General features: G+C 46.4%; 1 protein-coding gene across 1 annotated transcript in view; it reads left to right on the top strand.

Annotated features, from left to right (window-relative positions):
* Nucleotides 1-17,032: 17,032 nt before the first annotated feature.
* efna3b (ephrin-A3b) overlaps nt 17,033-22,503 on the top strand; it is a 35,970-nt gene continuing 30,499 nt past the window's right edge. Inside the window, exon 1 of the mRNA XM_059019923.1 lies at nt 17,033-17,628. Coding sequence (XP_058875906.1) covers nt 17,516-17,628 — 113 coding nt within the window. The 5' untranslated portion in view covers nt 17,033-17,515. The remainder of the gene's footprint in view (nt 17,629-22,503) is intronic.

Genomic DNA, 22,503 nt, shown 5'->3' with positions numbered 1-22,503 from the left:
TCATCTGACTGGAGATCCATCACGGGCTGCTCTTTCGACCCTAAAACAAAGAAATAAATGGCATATTGACAGGATAATGTGTAATCCATACGTATATTTACTGTATCAAACAAAGTAAGAAGCTGCGTAAGCATGCAACAGGCAAACTTGGTGTCTCCTCTCGTTTGTGAATGCTCTGGCATTTGAGCAGCACTAGATGTTTGTGTCTGCCTCTAGGACAGGGGTGTCAGACTCAGTTCTGGAGGACCGAAGCATCTTCTGGCTTTCGTTAAGAACATAAGAATGTTTCCAAACGAGAGGAGGAGCCCATCTTGCTCGTTCAGTTGTTAGTAGCTTATTGATCCCAGAATCTCATCAAGCAGCTTCTTGAAGGATCCCAGGGTGTCAGCTTCAACCATGAGCTCTCGATTACTCTCAATTACTTAATTGGTCTAATGATTTGATTAATTGGACGACCTTTAACACTCTTCTTCAGGCTTCAAAATGTTTCATAGGCTGTGTACCTTGAATCAAGTGTGTTTTTCAAACCATCAACTCTAAAAGACCTTGAAAAATATGAAACATGTCAAATTCAATAATTAGATCAATTATGTTAACTGAGAGCTTAAGCTGGAATGATAACCAGGAGATCACCCCCTCCCCCCCCACACACACACATCCCTCGAGGACTGGAGTTTGACACCCCTGCTCCAGGCTGAGACACAGGCATGCTTCATTGCCCGGCTGGATTTAATTGCAGTAAGGGCTGCTGTTGTTTTCTAAGTTAATCATTGGTGTGTATGAGATGTTATCTCACCCTGCACACAACGCATTACCTAATTAGTATAAATCACCCAAACTGAGATTGCATTCACGAATAGCTTTAAAATGAAAGATGCTTTTATTTTGTCCCCCCCGTGGAATGGTTCAGTCCAGCGGTGTCCAGTGACAGTCCTACAGGACCGTTCCATTCCAGGAGGTTTTACAGGTAAAATGAGATAATGACCTACTTCTGGATCTGAATGGAGGTTTAATTAATTGTTTCAATGAAATGATTTCGAAGAGGGTTTGGAACAGAGAGTTGGAGAGGCAGGGCCAGATTTATCCACCTCTGGTTTAGTCTAAAGGGCTGCAGGTGCTGTGTCGTGGTGAGGACTATTATTTATTAAAAATAAGCAGCTGGCGAAACTAGTGTGAATCAAATCCACATCTAAAGAAAGACTGAAATTAATAGAATGGTCCCTTTTTTATCTGTGGTGTTCTTCTGTACACAGGATATGATGTGCTGGAAATCTGGCAAACGCTGCACTGTGATTGGTTGATTTCTGATATCAGCCCACATCGTTAGCCTGTGCCAATACCAGGGGAGGTACCACAGCAGTAAACTTTGAGAAGGGGGGCTGGTTCATTATCTTCTCTGTGCTTTACTACACTGTGCTGTGCTTTTACCAGGGGGATACCACAGCAGTAAACTTTGAGAAGGGGGCTGGTTCATTATCTTCTCTGTGCTTTACTACACTGTGCTGTGCTTTTACCAGGGGGGGTACCACAGCAGTAAACTTTGAGAAGGGGGCTGGTTCATTATCTTCTCTGTGCTTTACTACACTGTACTGTGCTTTTACCAGGGGGATACCACAGCAGTAAACTTTGAGAAGGGGGCTGGTTCATTATCTTCTCTGTGCTTTACTACACTGTGCTGTGCTTTTACCAGGGGGATACCACAGCAGTAAACTTTGAGAAGGGGGCTGGTTCATTATCTTCTCTGTGCTTTTTTGTGTGTCTATAAATATGCCCGTAAATGTGCCTCAGGCATTCCACGTCTTACGAAGCTTCTTTGTCCGGTTTCCCTAATGCATTTTCCATCACGTTAGGAAATTTAATGGAAGCCATGAGGCTGTGAGCGGGCTGGTGATAGCATTACACAGTGTGTGCATTCTGAGCGATTGCATTTCTATTGATTTTCCTACATTGTGCAAAAGCAAATGCCCCATAAACAGGGCTAACCCTGGCCTCCGTCCTCACTCCTCCCCTCTCTGCTTCAGAACAGCCTGTGCCGTGATAAACTATCAAAGCTTACACAGAAAACCGGCTGCAAATTCCAGCTGAATCTCACAGGAATCTCACCTGAACACCTTCTGCACTTCCTCTGAGTTCTGAATTCAAATATATATATATTGTTTTAATAAATATTATGTCATGAAATATCTTGAAATGCCTATTTTTAAACAGAGAAATGCAGTGAAAAAATACAGCCCTAGCTATATACTATACTGTATACCATTCTATGCTATATTATAACATTATTATTATTTATTAACAGACGCCCTTATCCAGGGCGACTTACAATTGTTACAAGATATCACATTATTTTTACATACAATTCCCCATTTATACAGTTGGGTTTTTACTGGAGCAATCTAGGTAAAGTACCTTGCTCAAGGGTACAGCAGCAGTGTCCCCCACCTGGGATTGAACCCACGACCCTCCAGTCAAGAGTCCAGAGCCCCTAACCACTACTCCACACTGCTGCCATACCATGCTATGCCATTCTATATTATACTATACTGTGCTACGCTATGCTATGCTATATACTATACAGTCCTATGCAATCCTATGCTATACAGTCCTATGCTCTGCTATTGTAAGGAATGCGGAAGCAATTCTATTAATTGTCCTTTTAATGAATCCATCTTATTAAGGATACTTGACATCAGTGAGTGAAGTCAATCTAACGTATTTATCAAGCTTACATTATTCCAGGATTAGCATTCAAAGAGTCTTAGTAATACAGAAACACACAGAATTATACCTCTAGCCGCGATATTATTATTATTATTATTATTATTATTATTATTATTATTATTATTATTATTATTATTATTATTTATTTCTTAACAGACGCCCTTATCCAGGGCGACTTACAGTTGTTACAAAATATCGCAATATAGATAGGAGCCGTTATAAAATACAATACAATCAGTAGTAAGAGCAAATTCAAATGAGAGAAAATAAAAACCACAGTAAATAACTGCGCTTGAGAGCGATCACGACTAAGAGCAGTTCAACTAAAACATATTTGGTTATCGGAGTGAATTCCATTAAGAGCAAGTAATCCGTACAATACACTGAAAAGCACGATTTCAGGTAAGAGCAATTATTTGATTTCAAATCAGAGAGATATAATGGCCCTCTAGTTTAAACAGCACTCAGAGTAAGTGAGCAATATTACCTGGGGCTGGAGAGGAGGGCGTCCTCTTGAATCTCCAGTTCAGTGAGCTGTGAGCTGTGAGCTGTGAGCTGTGAGCTGTGAGCTGTGAGCTGAGCTGTGAGCTGTGAGCTGTGAGCTGTGAGCTGTGAGCTGTGAGCTGAGCTGTGAGCTGTGAGCTGTGAGCTGTGAGCTGTGAGCTGTGAGCTGAGCTGTGAGCTGTGAGCTGTGAGCTGAGCTGTGAGCTGTGAGCTGTGAGCTGTGAGCTGAGCTGTGAGCTGTGAGCTGTGAGCTGAGCTGTGAGCTGAGCTGTGAACTGTGAGCTGTGAGCTGTGAGCTGTGAGCTGTGAGCTGTGAGCTGTGAGCTGTGAGCTGTGCTGTGAGCTGAGCTGTGAGCTGTGAGCTGAGCTGTGAGCTGTGAGCTGAGCTGTGAGCTGTGAGCTGTGAGCTGTGAGCTGAGCTGTGAGCTGTGAGCTGTGAGCTGAGCTGTGAGCTGTGAGCTGTGAGCTGAGCTGTGAGCTGTGAGCTGAGCTGTGAGCTGTGAGCTGAGCTGTGAGCTGTGAGCTGAGCTGTGAGCTGTGAGCTGTGAGCTGTGAGCTGTGAGCTATGAGCTGAGCTGTGAGCTGTGAGCTGTGAGCTGTGAGCTGTGAGCTGAGCTGTGAGCTGTGAGCTGTGAGCTGAGCTGTGAGCTGTGAGCTGTGAGCTGTGAGCTGTGAGCTGTGAGCTGTGAGCTGTGAGCTGAGCTGTGAGCTGTGAGCTGAGCTGTGAGCTGAGCTGTGAGCTGAGCTGTGAGCTGTGAGCTGTGAGCTGTGAGCTGTGAGCTGTGAGCTGTGAGCTGTGCTGTGAGCTGAGCTGTGAGCTGTGAGCTGAGCTGTGAGCTGTGAGCTGAGCTGTGAGCTGTGAGCTGAGCTGTGAGCTGTGAGCTGTGAGCTGAGCTGTGAGCTGTGAGCTGAGCTGTGAGCTGAGCTGTGAGCTGTGAGCTGAGCTGTGAGCTGAGCTGTGAGCTGTGAGCTGAGCTGTGAGCTGTGAGCTGTGAGCTGTGAGCTGTGAGCTGTGAGCTGAGCTGTGAGCTGTGAGCTGTGAGCTGAGCTGTGAGCTGTGAGCTGTGAGCTGTGAGCTGTGAGCTGTGAGCTGAGCTGTGAGCTGAGCTGTGAGCTGTGAGCTGTGAGCTGTGAGCTGTGAGCTGAGCTGTGAGCTGTGAGCTGAGCTGTGAGCTGAGCTGTGAGCTGAGCTGTGAGCTGTGAGCTGAGCTGTGAGCTGTGAGCTGAGCTGTGAGCTGTGAGCTGTGAGCTGTGAGCTGTGAGCTGTGAGCTGAGCTGTGAGCTGTGAGCTGAGCTGTGAGCTGAGCTGTGAGCTGTGAGCTGAGCTGTGAGCTGTGAGCTGAGCTGTGAGCTGTGAGCTGTGAGCTGTGAGCTGTGAGCTGAGCTGTGAGCTGTGAGCTGTGAGCTGAGCTGTGAGCTGAGCTGTGAGCTGTGAGCTGTGAGCTGTGAGCTGTGAGCTGAGCTGTGAGCTGTGAGCTGTGAGCTGTGAGCTGAGCTGTGAGCTGTGAGCTGTGAGCTGAGCTGTGAGCTGAGCTGTGAGCTGAGCTGTGAGCTGTGAGCTGTGAGCTGTGAGCTGTGAGCTGTGCTGTGAGCTGAGCTGTGAGCTGTGAGCTGAGCTGTGAGCTGTGCTGTGAGCTGAACTGTGAGCTGTGAGCTGAGCTGTGAGCTGTGAGCTGTGAGCTGAGCTGTGAGCTGTGAGCTGAGCTGTGAGCTGTGAGCTGAGCTGTGAGCTGAGCTGTGAGCTGTGAGCTGAGCTGTGAGCTGAGCTGTGAGCTGTGAGCTGTGAGTTGTGAGCTGAGCTGTGAGCTGTGAGCTGTGAGCTGTGAGCTGTGAGCTGAGCTGTGAGCTGTGAGCTGTGAGCTGAGCTGTGAGCTGAGCTGTGAGCTGTGCTGTGAGCTGAGCTGTGAGCTGTGAGCTGTGAGCTGTGAGCTGTGAGCTGTGAGCTGAGCTGTGAGATGTGAGCTGTGAGCTGAGCTGGGGTCAGTATGGGGAACAGGAGCAGGTGTGGAGTGGAATTTGACAGAGTAGCTCAAGCATCCCCGGAGAAGAGCTGAAATATTATTTCTGTACAATCCCGCAGGCAGCTCATTTCATTGTTATTCTGACTGCAGGCTGAGAGGCCCTGCTGACACTCTCAATGTGCAGCTGCTCTGTGCCGTCTCTCTCCCTGCTCTCTCCTCTCTCTCTCCCTGCTCTCTCTCCTCTCTCTCCTTGCTCTCTCTCCTCTCTGCTCTCTCTCTCCTCTATCCTGTCTCTCCTTACTCTCTCTCTGATCTCTCTCTCGTCTCCTCTCCTACTCTCCCTGCTCTCTCTCTCCTCTCCCTCCTCTCTCCCCTCTCCCTCCTCTCTCTCCCCTCTCCCCCTCTCCCTCCACTCTCTCCCCTCTCCCTCCTCTCTCTCCCCTCTCCCCCTCTCCCTCCACTCTCTCCCCTCTCCCTCCTCTCTCTCCCCTCTCCCTTCTCTCCCCTCTCCCCCTCTCTCCCCTCTCCCCTCTCTCCCCTCTATCTCCCCTCTCCTCTCTCTCCCTCTCTCCCTCCTCTCTCTCCCCTCTCCCTTTCTCCCCTCTCCCCCTCTCTCTCCCCTCTCCCTTCTCTCCCCTCTCCCCCTCTCTCTCTCGCTCTCCCTCCACTCTCTCCCCTCTCCCTCCTCTCTCTCTCTCCTCTCCCTCCACTCTCTCCCCTCTCCCTTTCTCCCCTCTCCCCCTCTCTCTCCCCTCTCCCTTTCTCCCCTCTCCCCCTCTCTCTCCCCTCTCCCTTCTCTCCCCTCTCCCCCGCTCTCTCTCGCTCTCCCTCCACTCTCTCCCCTCTCCCTCCTCTCTCTCTCTCCTCTCCCTCCTCTCTCTCCCCTCTCCCTTTCTCCCCTCTCCCCCTCTCTCTCCCCTCTCCCTTCTCTCCCCTCTCCCCCTCTCTCTCTCGCTCTCCCTCCTCTCTCTCCCCTCTCCCCTCTCCCCTCTCCCCCTCTCTCTCCCCTCTCTCCCCCTCTCCCCCTCTCTCTCCCCTCTCTCCTCTCTCCCCCTCTATCTCCCCTCTCTCCCCTCTCCCCCTCTCCCTCCTCTATCTCCCCTCTCTCCCCTCTCTCCCCTCTCTCTCTCCCTCCTCTCTCTCCCCTCTCTCTCCTCTCCCTCCTCTCTCAGTGACAATGTGTGTGTAGTTTTGGTGTGTTTGATTCCAAGCCGCTGGTAAACACAATGTATTATTTCTTACTGATTGTCTTCTCCAATTTATTTACTTTCGCTGCTACAAAGCGGACTTCAGTGACAGCTAATAACAAGTAAACGGAGGTGGGAAGTGATTATCAGCTCTGCTAAGTAAAGTCTCAGTGTTTAAACCCAATTATCAGGCTGTCGTCCCGCGCATTCATCACCACTTCCGCCATGCCAGGAACTCTACGCCTTACGGGAATGTTGAAATTAATCTGTAACATCTTAGCAACTCAGTCCGGGGGACTGATAACAATTCATTAGAAAAAAACCTCGGGGACCCCTGTGCTCCCCTGACTGTGTGACTCCCCCCTGCACACCACGCGGCCGTGCCTTTACCAGGGGAGACCCTCGGGGACCCCTGCGCTCCCCTGACTGTGTGACTCCCCCCTGCACACCACGCGGCCGTGCCTTTACCAGGGGAGACCCTCGGGGACCCCTGCGCTCCCCTGACTGTGTGACTCCCCCCTGCACACCACGCGGCCGTGCCTTTACCAGGGGAGACCCTCGGGGACCCCTGCGCTCCCCTGACTGTGTGACTCCCCCCTGCACACCACGCGGCCGTGCCTTTACCAGGGGAGACCCTCGGGGACCCCTGCGCTCCCCTGGCTGTGTGATCACAGCAGAAGGAGCAGTAGCTTTGCTGACCAGGCCTGGCTTGGTTTATCTCTCTCAGATTTCAGCAGACCACACAGCCCTTATCGGAATGTTTTATTTCCTCGCAGGTTTATTCTGCATCAGCGATTCCTCTCACAGCATTGAAGTGAGTTGGTGACGGCTGTGAGCCTCCTGACTGCATTGTGGACCCACGCACCCACGCAGCCACGCACCCACGCACCCACGCACCCACACCCCCACACACCCACGCACCCACGCACCCACGCACCCACACCCCCACGCAGTCACGCAGTCACGCACCCACACCCCCACGGAGCCACGCACCCACACCCCCACACACCCACGCACCCACACCCCCACACACCCACGCACCCACACAAGCACACCTACTAGTCTATCCAGCTATATATTCACTTCTTGATGTGCAGATTTTACTGCAGGACCTGAAATATCTTTCTATCTTTCTATGCCCCCCTCCCATATATATTTTATTATTATTATTATTATTATTATTATTATTATTATTAATATTATTATTATTGTAAATACAGCATAGTGATTAATAGCAGGGGAGCAGGGTACAGCATAGAGGAGCAGGGTACAGCATGGGGAGCAGGGTACAGCACAGAGGAGCAGGGTACAGCACAGAGGAGCAGGGTACAGCATGGGGGAGCAGGATACAGCACAGAGGAGCAGGGTACAGCACAGAGGAGCAGGGTACAGCACACGGGAGCAGGGTACAGCACAGGGGAGCAGGGTACAGCATAGAGGAGCAGGGTACAGCATGGGGGAGCAGGGTACAGCACAGGGGAGCAGGCTACAGCACAGGGAAGCAGGGTACAGCACAGGGGAGCAGGGTACAGCACAGAGGAGCAGGGTACAGCACAGGGGAGCAGGGTACAGCACAGGGGAGCAGGGTACAGCACAGGGGAGCAGGGTACAGCACAGAGGAGCAGGGTACAGCACAGGGGAGCAGGATACAGCACAGAGGAGCAGGGTACAGCACAGGGGAGCAGGATACAGCACAGGGGAGCAGGGTACAGCACAGGGGAGCAGGGTACAGCACAGAGGAGCAGGGTACAGCACAGGGGAGCAGGATACAGCACAGGGGAGCAGGGTACAGCACAGAGGAGCAGGGTACAGCACAGAGGAGCAGGGTACAGCACAGGGGAGCAGGGTACAGCACAGGGGAGCAGGATACAGCACAGGGGAGCAGGGTACAGCACAGGGAAGCAGGGTACAGCACAGGGGAGCAGGCTACAGCACAGGGGAGCAGGGTACAGCACAGGATAGCTTATATGAGGTTATTTAAAGTATTCTTTGAAGGAAAATTGTGCTCTGTATTTCCTGGTGTTTTTGTTCTGTTTTTAATCATATTGTCACAGCAGTTTCTGCTGTCCCCCCCCCCCCCGTTCAGCACAGTAATTGGGCAGTGAAGTGGCAATTGCTTTTTAATCAAGTGGACCCTGGAGGGTGCTGTGTCTCAGCAGTGAGACAGGGCCAGGCTAATTCCACACAAACTGCAGAGTTAGTGCTGCTTAAGAGTTACACTAATGAAACTGTGCAGATTGAATTATGGTTAAAGAACTCGTGTCTCTGCCAGGAGAAAAAATGAAACAATCTCTCTAAATATCTCTCTTTCTCTCCTTCCTATCCCTACTCCCCCCTCTCCTCCATCCTCTCTCTCTCAGCTCTCTCCTCTCTCTCTACTCATCTCTCCACTCCAGTCCCCTCCCCCTTCTCCTCCATCCTCTCTCTCCTCTCTTCTCTCCCCTCTCTCCCCCTCTCCTCTCCCCTCCGTCTCTCCCCTCTCTCCCCCTTTCCTCTCTCTCCCCCTCTCTCCCCTCTCCTCTCTCCCCTCTCTCCTGTCTCCTGTCTCCTCTCTCTCCTCTCTCCCCTCTCCTCTCTCTCCTCTCTCCTCTCTCCTCTCTCTCCCCCCTCTCTCCTGTCTCCTCGCTCCAGTGCTAACTCACAGTGACACAGTCCTTGCTCCTGTTCTGTCTGGCTGGCTCTCACTCCCTTCTCCCTGCTGTCTGACATGCTTCCTCAATCTCACTGTTTACTTTGCTAAGCGGCTCCTAACACTGCCTGAGAGTCCTCGGCACTCCCAAGCTCCCTGTCTCTCCAGACTCCTCCCCTCTCTCTCCCCCCTCTCTTTATAAAGGTTAGTTCACTTTGCTGTGCTTTTACTGTGGGAAGCTTTTATAAGGGTTAATTTACCATACTTTTTATATGCTTTATGTATCTCTCCTGTGCTTTACAATGCTTCCCTATGCTTTACCAGACCTCTCTGTGCTTTACAATGCTTCCCTATGCTTTACCAGACCTCTCTGTGCTTTACAATGCTTCCCTATGCTTTACCAGACCTCTCTGTGCTTTACAATGCTTCCCTATGCTTTCCCATACCTCTCTGTGCTTTACAATGCTTCCCAATGTCACTCCTCCCTCTCCTAACCCTCAGTTTCAGTATCAGAGCTTGCACTCTCCTCTCTGGCAGTCTTTGCAAACCTGAGGTGACAGTGTTTAGAGCCGCGGTGCCGAGAGGCTCTCATCTCTTTGATGTTTTTGTGTTTATTTTTTTTTTTATGTTTTCCGGGACGGGATGACGGTTATCGGAGCAGAAAGACTCAGCAGGGGGTCTGGACTGCGCTGGGGGAGGAATCAAAACACAGAACAGGAAAGAAATTCCACACGCGATCCAGTGAGAGCCTGCAGCCTCCCTATCACTGAGAGCGCTGACCCTCAGAAAAAGTTTATCCTGTTAGATTTGCACGGCAAACTTTTACCACTGTGCCATTCCTCACGGTTATACAATGCTTCCCTATGCTTTACCAGACCTCTCTGTGCTTTACAATGCTTCCCTGTGCTTTACCAGACCTCTCTGTGCTTTACAATGCTTCCCTATGCTTTACCAGACCTCTCTGTGCTTTACAATGCTTCCCTATGCTTTACCAGACCTCTCTGTGCTTTACAGTGCTTCCCTATGCTTTACCAGACCTCTCTGTGCTTTACAATGCTTCCCTATGCTTTACCACACCTCTCTGTGCTTTACAATGCTTCCCTATGCTTTACCAGACCTCTCTGTGCTTTACAATGCTTCCCTATGCTTTACCACACCTCTCTGTGCTTTACAATGCTTCCCTATGCTTTACCAGACCTCTCTGTGCTTTACAATGCTTCCCTATGCTTTACCACACCTCTTTATTGCCACACCGCAGCTCAGAATCACAGATATCGACGGGCTGTTTTTACGGCTGGAGTCTGCTGTTTTATCGCTGGCCTGGCTTTTAACTCTCCTCCCTGCTTCCCTCTGCTGCACCAGCATTAAATATTTAAGAGCGGAGATGGGATTGTCTTTAAGCAATAAAGTGGAAAGCGAGAGAGCTTTTCAAATAGGGGGCGGATGCCTTACCCCACCCCCACCCCCTCCTCCCCAAATAATCTAGGACCTCTCTTGGTTCCCCTTGGACTAATTCTCCAACATCGAAATGGAAACTCAAACCAGTAAAACAGACGTGAGCTGAGCTGAAGAAAGAAAGAAAGAAAGAAAGAAAGAAAGAAAGAAAGAAAGAAAGAAAGAAAGGGAGGGATTTAGCATTTATTGCACTTTAGAGAAATGGATACAATGTACTTACCATGGGATTAAATATTAATTATGGGGCAGATTTACAAATTTTTGATAGCAACAGCAAATGTTTTGCAGCAAGACTAGGGCTGGGGATTGCATTGCCCGTGTTTCCTCACTCAGACCCCTTCCTTACTAAACCCCCTGGTATTTCTGAATAGATCATCGCCCCCTCTTTATAAATATGCTCAATATTTTAATCTATGCACTGGTAACTAACGGAAACGCAAAAGCAGGTACGGTTCATGAACCTTTTTTATTTGCAATGTTTACTTTTTTAATTACAATGTTATTATGCATAGTTACAATATACTTAATGTGTATAACATAACACTAAACCCTAACCATATCCCTATCACTAACACTAACCCTAACACTAACCCTAACCCTATCCCTAACACTAACCCTAACCCTATCACTAACCCTAACACTAACACTAACACTAACCCTATCACTAACCCTATCACTAACCCTATCACTAACCCTAACACTAACCCTATCACTAACCCTAACACTAACCCTAACACTAACACTAACACTAACCCTATCACTAACCCTATCACTAACCCTAACACTAACACTAACACTAACCCTATCACTAACCCTATCACTAACCCTATCACTAACCCTAACACTAACCCTATCACTAACCCTAACACTAACCCTATCACTAACCCTAACACTAACACTAACACTAACCCTATCACTAACCCTATCACTAACCCTATCACTAACCCTAACACTAACCCTATCACTAACCCTAACACTAACCCTAACACTAACACTAACACTAACCCTATCACTAACCCTATCACTAACCCTATCACTAACCCTAACACTAACACTAACCCTATCACTAACCCTAACACTAACCCTATCACTAACCCTAACCCTAACACTAACACTAACCCTAACCCTAACACTAACCCTAACACTAACACTAACACTAACACTAACCCTATCCCTAACACTAACCCTAACACTAAACCCTAACCATATCCCTATCACTAACCCTAACCCTAACACTAACCCTATCACTAACCCTAACACTAACCCTATCCCTAACACTAACCCTAACACTAAACCCTAACCATATCCCTATCACTAACCCTAACCCTAACACTAACCCTATCACTAACCCTAACCCTAACACTAACACTAACCCTAACCCTATCACTAACCCTAACACTAAACCCTAACCATATCCCTATCACTAACCCTAACCCTAACACTAACCCTATCACTAACCCTAACACTAACCCTATCCCTAACACTAACCCTAACACTAAACCCTAACCATATCCCTATCACTAACCCTAACCCTAACACTAACCCTATCACTAACCCTAACCCTAACACTAACACTAACCCTAACCCTATCACTAACCCTAACACTAAACCCTAACCATATCCCTATCACTAACCCTAACCCTAACACTAACCCTATCACTAACCCTAACACTAACCCTATCCCTAACACTAACCCTAACCCTATCACTAACCCTAACACTAACCCTATCACTAACCCTAACCCTAACCCTATCACTAACCCTAACACTAACACTAACCCTATCACTAACCCTAACACTAACCCTATCACTAACCCTAACCCTAACACTAACACTAACCCTAACCCTATCACTAACCCTAACACTAAACCCTAACCATATCCCTATCACTAACCCTAACCCTAACACTAACCCTATCACTAACCCTAACACTAACCCTATCCCTAACACTAACCCTAACCCTATCACTAACCCTAACACTAACCCTATCACTAACCCTAACCCTAACCCTATCACTAACCCTAACACTAACACTAACCCTATCACTAACCCTAACACTAACCCTATCACTAACCCTAACCCTAACACTAACACTAACCCTAACCCTATCACTAACCCTAACACTAAACCCTAACCATATCCCTATCACTAACCCTAACCCTAACACTAACCCTATCACTAACCCTAACACTAACCCTATCCCTAACACTAACCCTAACACTAAACCCTAACCATATCCCTATCACTAACCCTAACCCTAACACTAACCCTATCACTAACCCTAACACTAACCCTATCCCTAACACTAACCCTAACACTAAACCCTAACCATATCCCTATCACTAACCCTAACCCTAACACTAACCCTATCACTAACCCTAACCCTAACACTAACACTAACCCTAACCCTATCACTAACCCTAACACTAAACCCTAACCATATCCCTATCACTAACCCTAACCCTAACACTAACCCTATCACTAACCCTAACACTAACCCTATCCCTAACACTAACCCTAACCCTATCACTAACCCTAACACTAACCCTATCACTAACCCTAACCCTAACCCTATCACTAACCCTAACACTAACACTAACCCTATCACTAACCCTAACACTAACCCTATCACTAACCCTAACCCTAACACTAACACTAACCCTAACCCTATCACTAACCCTAACACTAAACCCTAACCATATCCCTATCACTAACCCTAACCCTAACACTAACCCTATCACTAACCCTAACCCTAACACTAACACTAACCCTAACCCTATCACTAACCCTAACACTAAACCCTAACCATATCCCTATCACTAACCCTAACCCTAACACTAACCCTATCACTAACCCTAACACTAACCCTATCCCTAACACTAACCCTAACCCTATCACTAACCCTAACACTAACCCTATCACTAACCCTAACCCTAACACTAACACTAACCCTAACCCTATCACTAACCCTAACACTAAACCCTAACCATATCCCTATCACTAACCCTAACCCTAACACTAACCCTAACCCTATCACTAACCCTAACACTAACCCTATCACTAACCCTAACCCTAACACTAACACTAACCCTAACCCTATCACTAACCCTAACACTAAACCCTAACCATATCCCTATCACTAACCCTAACCCTAACACTAACCCTATCACTAACCCTAACACTAACCCTATCCCTAACACTAACCCTATCCCTATCACTAACACTAACCCTAACCCTATCACTAACCCTAACACTAACCCTATCACTAACCCTAACACTAACCCTATCACTAACCCTAACCCTAACCCTATCACTAACACTAACCCTATCCCTATCACTAACACTAACCCTAACCCTATCACTAACCCTAACACTAACCCTATCACTAACCCTAACACTAACACTAACCCTAACACTAACCCTATCACTAACACTAACCCTATCCCTAACACTAACACTAACCCTATCCCTAACACTAACCCTAACCCTATCCCTAACACTAACCCTATCCCTAACACTAACACTAACCCTATCCCTAACACTAACCCTAACCCTATCACTAACACTAACCCTATCACTAACACTAACACTATCCCTATCCCTAACACTAACCCTAACCCTAACCCTATCACTAACACTAACCCTATCCCTAACACTAACACTAACCCTAACACTAACCCTAACCCTAACCCTATCCCTAACCCTAACACTAACCCTAACTGTTTTGTGCTACAATTTTACTGCATTTAATCCTGTACTTTAGAGTACTATAATCTGTCACAAGTGTTATTTAATCTGTAGTATTTTGTATTTAATTATATCCTGATGTAACTATCACTGACACTGTTAGTTGTTAGGGCTCTGGACTCTTGACTGGAGGGTTGTGGGTTCAATCCCCAGTGGGGGACACTGCTGTTGTACCCTTGAGCAAGGTACTTTACCTAGATTGCTCCAGTAAAAACCCAACTGTATAAATGGGGAATTGTATGTAAAAATAATGTGATATCTGTATAATGTGAAATAATGTATAATGTGATATCTTGTTACAATTGTAAGTCGCCCTGGATAAGGGCGTCTGCTAAGAAATAAATAATAATAATAATAATTGTGTACTTGCATATATCGTGGAAAAAGACATCCACACATTGTAACTGTGCATAATAACACCACAATCACGTGTAAGTCCGCATGCATTAACTGAGTACCATGTAAATGCACACAGCAATTAGAGACACCATTTCAAGTGTTTCTTTATCACCTCCGATCACTAGGAATTTAAGAAAGTCCCTTTTTTTGCACAACAGTTAAGCCTTGGAGAACTATATGAAGTAAAGAAAAAAAATCCCCTGATGGAAGTGAAGTCTGCAGTTGAACGACGTGTTAGTCGATAGAGGCCCTTGCTTTGCTGAGCACACAGCGCGGGACGGTGTACGCTTTCAAACCGCACCGCAGACGCATTGATTTATTCAGCACAGCACTGCGGAGCGGGCGGGTAATTAATTACGCTGTGTTGCAGCCCTGGCGAGAGTGAGAGGGGGCGGCGGTGGGTTAAAAAGGTGGCTCAGCATCGTATTCACATGCGTCTCATAACAGTATAAGCCTGTCTCTGTCTGCAAGTCGCACTGTGGCTTCGATATGCCATTGTGCGTGCGTGCGTGCGTGCGTGCGTATATTCTTGAAGAGACGGTTTTAGGGGTCAGCGAACAGTGATAGTGCCTGGGGCCCCAGGCAATGGGGCCCCCACTGGACTAAGTTAGGTCATATCTACAGAATAGTGAAAACTTTTAATTGAATGCAAAAAAAATCATAAAAGGACAGCATACAGCGGTGTGCACGTGTATCCGAACACCCCATTGCTTCTGGAGTTCTAATTTGCTGTGCGTCTGAAATCAAACCACTGGGACTGAAAATCTTGGAAAATTGACCACATAGGCAAATTATCGATCGTCTAGTTTAATGGACGACTTTAATAAGCAATTCATTTCAAACAGTAAAGAGAAAAGGAACACAGAGCCACACACGGTAAAACGCAGGAGGCTTTTTAGAAGTGGTTTAAGACTAATTAAAGCACAAAGCGGTCTGACGTTTTCACACAGGAGTGTGTTTCTATATCCCTGATTACTGAGCGGAGATTGAAATCCTCACCCCCAGAGGTGTTTTCATGCAGGTCGGTATATGAAGAATATCCACGACTAATCTGGAGGTGTTCTCATAAATTTACTCCCTGCTGCATATCAGTTGAAAGTGTAGCGTGACACGGTTTAATTTTAGCACAATTGTTAATATAATATGGCATCATTACCTTTTTAACGGGGAAGTAACAGTAATTAGGCGCCGGTTGATCTTTTAGGTTCGCATTCTGAATTTTTAAAGTGATTTGTTAAGACCTTTCCCAAGCGGAGTTGCAGTGGAGGTGTCATGGTAAAGCATATTAATAAACATGGCAAAGCAGGCTTTATTGATGCTCTGCACGGGAGATGCCGTTACAGGATTTACTGTGTGATCGATACGGTATCACTGGGCTGGCGTTACATCTGAAGCAACAGGGATCTGTGATGAACAGCTCGAATGGTTTGCCTGTCGGATTTATTAGTTTTCCTGCAGCGGATTAGCAGGGTAAATGTGCTCAATAGAATGGAAACCTGCGCGTTCACATCTCTGATCTCAAGCAGCTTTAGTTGGATTATCGTTATTATTCTCTTACCTTTCCCTTGTAAAAGTGTTTCCCCCATGCTTCCCTATGCTTTACCAGACCTCTCTGTGCTTTACAATGCTTCCCTGTGCTTTACCAGACCTCTCTGTGCTTTACAATGCTTCCCTGTGCTTTACCAGACCTCTCTGTGCTTTACAATGCTTCCCTATGCTTTACCAGACCTCTCTGTGCTTTACAATGCTTCCCTATGCTTTACCAGACCTCTCTGTGCTTTACAATGCTCCCCTATGCTTTACCAGACCTCTCTGTGCTTTACAATGCTTCCCTATGCTTTACCAGCCCTCTCTGTGCTTTACAATGCTTCCCTATGCTTTACCACACCCCTCTGTGCTTTACAATGCTTCCTTATATATAGGCAGTGTGGTCCAGTGGTTAAAGTCCAGGGCTTGTAACCAGAAGGTCACTGGTTCAAATCCCACCCCTGCCACTGACTGACTCCCTGTGTGTGACCCTGAGCAAGTCACCTCCTTGTGCTCCGTCCTGCGGATGAGATGTTAAATCAATGTCCTATTATAAGTGACTCTGCATATAATGCGCAGTTCACAGCCTACCTCTGTAAAGCGCTTTGTGATGGTGGTCCACTATGAAAGGCGCTATATAAAAATAAAGATATGGGTTTCAAAACGGATGAAAGCGCGTCCACCGCGGGGAGGAGGCGGAGGGCTCTCATGAACGCGCCGAAGCTGAACGGAAGCGCGCTTTCACCGTCTGTGTGGAGCAGCGAGTAGGCGGGGCTTTCACCGCCGTGCACGCGCAATCAGAGAGAGAGGGAGAGAGAGAGAGAGAGAGAGAGAGAGAGAGAGAGAGAGAGAGAGAGAGAGGGAGAGAGAGAGAGAGAGAGAGAGAGAGAGCGAGCCGAGAGGGAGAGAGAGAGAGAGAGAGAGAGAGAGAGTGGGAGAGGGAGAGAAGGAGAGAAAGCGAGGCGCTTTGAGATGCGAGGTCGGATGCCCTGTCTATTAAGAGATTTGTTTAAATAAAAAAAACTCACCTTACACGCACTGTACAGACCGGCACAGCGGCAACTGACGGAAACGTAGGACGGGTGAATTAACAGGACGTACACAATTCCAAAAAAAATAAAAAAATTAACAACACCCCAAAAATAACCAAACATCGGCAACCATTCTGTATTCCGATGGAAACGATTCCGTGCTTTTGGGCTGCGTTGAAATGAAGCGCTGAACGGTTTGAAGAACTGAAATCCTTTTATTTTTCTATTCTATTTCTCTCTCTTTCCCTCTGGACCCGTGGAGTTTACAACAACAACGCCGTTTTTTTAAAATTTAGTATTATTTTTTATTTTTCTACAACTGCCAGCACTCGGACAGCAACCGCGCTCTCCGGACATGGCATTGGTATCGACGCGGCTGACGTTTCTGACTTTAATTACCTGGACGGGATTGTACCTGCGAGTGAGAGCGGACAGGCACGAGGTGCATTGGAACAGTTCAAATACACAGTGAGTAGAAAACAGCAGCTCCGGGTCTACAAACACCAGCGGCTTTGCAATCACACGCACAAGCACTTCTCTCCGGTATGCAATCACACTGCAGCTTGCTATAGTCGGGGCATTGTGGTTTATAACCCCGTCATATGAGCCTGGAGTTGGTGGGAGATTATTTGTGATTGCATTGCTGTTAATAATCATGCAATTGCTGCCTTCATTATTATTATTATTATTATTATTATTATTATTATTATTATTATTATTATTATTATTATTATTATAATGTGTAAATATGTATTTTTTAATATGCTTGTACCGGGACTAAAATATATTGAGTGCTAACTGTTACATAAGTGCTGTGCTGGGCTTTCATTTGCTATTTTGACTGAGGCACGTTCCTCGTTTGTCGCGTTTTGGCTGTTTGCTGTATTTTAATTAAGCGGAGCGAGCGAGGAAGAATTAATGAGATTGCTTCATTAAGAAAGCTGTTTCTGCGGGAGCCGGACGGTGAATTTAAATGAGAGAGAAAAAACCAAAAAAAAAACATCTGACCCAAATCTGTGCGTGCAGTGTTGAGTGAGCAGCGGGACGCATGTTGCGCGGATACAAATTTCTTTCAAAATGTTTAATACAAGTATTCGGACTACCTGTGTGGGTGCGTGGGTGCGTGGGTGCGTGGGTGCGTGGGTGTGGGTGCGTGGGTGTGTTTTGCTGTTTTTAACCAAATCATATTTATCGACGTACTGTACGTGTATTTTTTCAAAGCTTGATTCTGGCTGACAGATATTTCGTATTGAAATCGTGACTGTGGAGGCATCTCGTTTATAAATACATGAATTGATCGATTGATAAGGAGCGAAAGTGTCTAATATTAAACACACACGTGTAGAATAGAGTATAGAATGACTTTGTTTTTAACATTATTTATTTATCTATTAGGAAATAGAATAATGGTTGTACAAAGACTTAGTTCAGATAGAATATTATTGCAATGGAGTTATTTGTAAAGGATTTCCTGCTCCAGTTTGGGATTATTTTAGGAATTTAAAAAAACCTATTGTTATTATAGTATAATTATCTATCTATCTATCTATCTATCTATCTATCTATCTATCTATCTATCTATCTATCTGTGTGTGTGTCTCTGTCTCGTTTCAGCTATTAAGATTGTAATTCCTTGACCGAATTATTTCAAAGCGTTTTATTCGTCTGTTTGTTTTCTCTCCACAAAATCAATCTCGCTTCTAGAGTCTACTGTATACCGAGTCCGGTCAGGTATCATAGGTAATGCTAATGTATTTAAATATCGTCTCTCTCTCTCTCTCTCTCTCTCTCTCTCTCTCTCTCTCTCTCTCTCTCTCTCTCTCTCTCTCTCTCTCTCTCTCTCTCTCTCAGTGTGTGTCGGAATGTCTTTATTTTTTATAGAATATTCTTCCCGGCTGCGAGTCAGTCAATTGTTAAAAAAAAATTCTGTGTCGCTTCCCCAGAGAGCGGCGCAGCTCCCAGCTTTTAAAATGAAACCGTAGTGCTCTACTGTGCGCATGCGCGTCTCTGTGTGTGTGTGTGTGTGTGTCATGTTTATAATTGACTAACTAAGTATTTGCTTTAATAATGGCTTCTAAAAATGAAAATCAAGTGTATGGTTTAAGAACTTCGAGTTTAATATATCGAGCGTTTTTGTCAGTGAAATGTCGGGTTAGGGTCAGTCTGTGTATTGAATCAATGAGACTGCATGGAAACAGATATCGACTACAGCTTTGCTCAGAGCGATAGTTGTGAATAATGAACTGCTTTAATCAAAGCATAAACAGATACACAGACGCACACCCACACACACTGACACACAAAAAACACACACTGAGACTGAGGCACACTGGGAGACACACACAGAGAGACACACACACACACACAGACATACTGAGAGACACCCACACACCCACAAATGTACTGAGAGGCACACACACACACTGAGAGACCTACACTAATGTACACACATACTGAGAGACATGCTGATGCGCTCGCACACACACTGAGAGACACCCACACACCCACAAATGTACTGAGAGACACACACACACACACTGAGAGACACCCACACACTGAGAGGCACCAACACACACTGAGAGAGGCACACACACACTGAGAAGCACACACACACACACTGAGAGAGGCACACACACACACTGAGAGGCACACACACACTGAGAGAGGCACACACACACTGAGAGACCTACACTAATGTATACACATACTGAGAGACATGCTGATGCGCACGCACACACACTGAGAGACACACACTAAGGCACGCACACACACACTCATTGACTGACACGCACATACTGAGAGATAGTCTAGCCTGTTTAGTTAGTTAGTTTTTCCGTATCTTTAGTTTCAGTCACACTGCTGAAGGTATTGGAGCCCAAACGCTGGTCTGCTTGACTCAGTTTAGTTTCAATCACACTGCTGAAGGTATTGGAGCCCAAACGCTGGTCTGCTTGACTCAGTTTAGTTTCAATAACGCTGATGAAGGCACTAGAGCCCAAACGCTGGTCTGCTTGACTCAGTTTAGTTTCAATCACAGTGATGAAGGCACTGGAGCCCAAACGCTGGTCTGCTTGACTCAGTTTAGTTTCAATAACGCTGATGAAGGCACTAGAGCCCAAACGCTGGTCTGCTTGACTCAGTTTAGTTTCAATAACACTGATGAAGGCACTAGAGCCCAAACGCTGGTCTGCTTGACTCAGTTTAGTTTCAATAACACTGATGAAGGCACTAGAGCCCAAACGCTGGTCTGCTTGACTCAGTTTAGTTTCAATCACAGTGATGAAGGCACTGGAGCCCAAACGCTGGTCTGCTTGACTCAGTTTAGTTTCAATAACGCTGATGAAGGCACTGGAGCCCAAACGCTGGTCTGCTTGACTCAGTTTAGTTTCAATAACACTGATGAAGGCACTAGAGCCCAAACGCTGGTCTGCTTGACTCAGTTTAGTTTCAATAACGCTGATGAAGGCACTGGAGCCCAAACGCTGGTCTGCATGACTCAGTCCCTTCCTGTACTGAGTAATTACAATCACAACCATTTTCGATCACAGTAACAATGCTATTATTTCAATTGCAGTTCCAATTATGCTGCGGTAATTTTTGTTTACTGTGTTTATTCTAAATAAGCCAATAATAATAATAATAATAATAATAATAATAATAATAATAATAATAATAATAATAATAACCGCAGGTAGAAATACACAAACATGCTGGGGAAACAAATGTGGTTGAAAATACAAGATCAATGATCGAACTGCAATCGATTGATTTATATGGTGTAGGAGCCATGACATTAGAATTGCAATTAATTAGGAATTGCACTGTTACCACTGGAATGAACCCCAGGTCTAGTGTCGACTGTGATCGTTTCATGCTATTGGTCCGGGACCCCTGTTTGTATGCCTCCTGGGGGGGCGAGAGGTGGGGGGGGGGGGTGTTTGCCCAGAGAGACAGAGAGAGAGAGAGAGGGAGAGAGGTAAAGGATTTTGCTATGAGCTCAGAGACTACACGCTGTTTGCTCAGGGCTTAGAGAGGAGATGACTAGGAACATACACCCCCGCTGGTCAGCTTAGAGACGCAGGAGAGAGAGAGAGAGTGTGTCACTGTGTGAGTCACAGTGTGTGTGTGCATCTGTATCTCTCTGTCAGTCCCTGTGTGTGTTCGTTTATTATTATTATTATTTATTTCTTAGCAGACGCCCTTATCCAGGGCGACTTACAATTGTCAGAAGATATCACATTATTTTTACGTACAATTACCCATTTATACAGTTGGGTTTTTACTGGAGCAATCTAGGTAAAGTACCTTGCTCAAGGGTACAGCAGCAGTGTCCCCCCCACCTGGGATTGAACCCACAACCCTCCGGTCAAGAGTCCAGAGCCCCTAACCGCTACTCCACACTGCTGCACACTGAACTTCTAGTGCTTGCTGGGTCAAATAAAAGCCCCACAAGAAAGGAAACTGACAAAAAAAAAAAATCGCAGCAAGCAAATAAAGGGTACCTGTGGCCTTACACAAATCTTTTTTTGTCTTTTTCAAAAGTCTCGTTCGCTCTTAAGCAGCTGCAGTAGGACAGCGAGACGATTCTGGATCATTCAGTATACGAGAAGGGGGAGTGGGGGAGGGTGATAGGATTTATAATAATGATGACGGCGTTTTAATCACCTGTGTGTGAAACTGGTTGAGAAAACATGTTCAGTGTTTGTGTCTATTTATCTTGAATATAAATAGCTGTCAGTCTAGTTGCTTTACAATAATACCTCAATACCTGATTGTCTGAGTTTGTAATCGATGTTAGCCCTTTCAAACACTAGGGATAAACTGCGGCTCTGTTGAGGGTAGTGTTGAGAGGAGGGTGGGTAATAGCGCCCCCTCACTTCTAAATATAAGCACTACGCCCCTGCCTGCAGTCCTTTCCCAAAGGGTCTTCAAGGGCAGAGTCTGCACTTATTAGCACATTAGCAAACACACACAAAAAAATCTGATTGTTACAGATTCGATTAGAAACCGTGAAAATGGATTAGGGGAGCACTTACAGGACCCAACGTGGGCAACTAATGGCTCTGTACTTTTTGAGTCCTGGTGTAATCTATCCAGCTGGGAGTTTTCACAGCACAGTGATTTGACACAGAGTTTTCAGGCTGTAAGGCAAATGTGACATTTCGTATGCTAAGTAATTCGATGAAGCAGAGCGGGTAAGTACATTATCTGGGCTTGACCTTATCGACGGCTTGGCAGATGTGGGGTATTAGTTTCCAAAAAATGACAGGTCGTGTTGAGAGAGGCACTGTCCTGTGTCGTTGCATTGCGCTGGACTCCTTGCATGGTCAAAGCCGGCGCAGG

The sequence above is a fragment of the Acipenser ruthenus genome, unplaced genomic scaffold, assembly GCF_902713425.1.
Source record: "Acipenser ruthenus unplaced genomic scaffold, fAciRut3.2 maternal haplotype, whole genome shotgun sequence".
NCBI classification, from domain to species: Eukaryota; Metazoa; Chordata; class Actinopteri; order Acipenseriformes; family Acipenseridae; genus Acipenser; species Acipenser ruthenus.
This window is presented reverse-complemented; position numbering and strand designations above follow the sequence as displayed.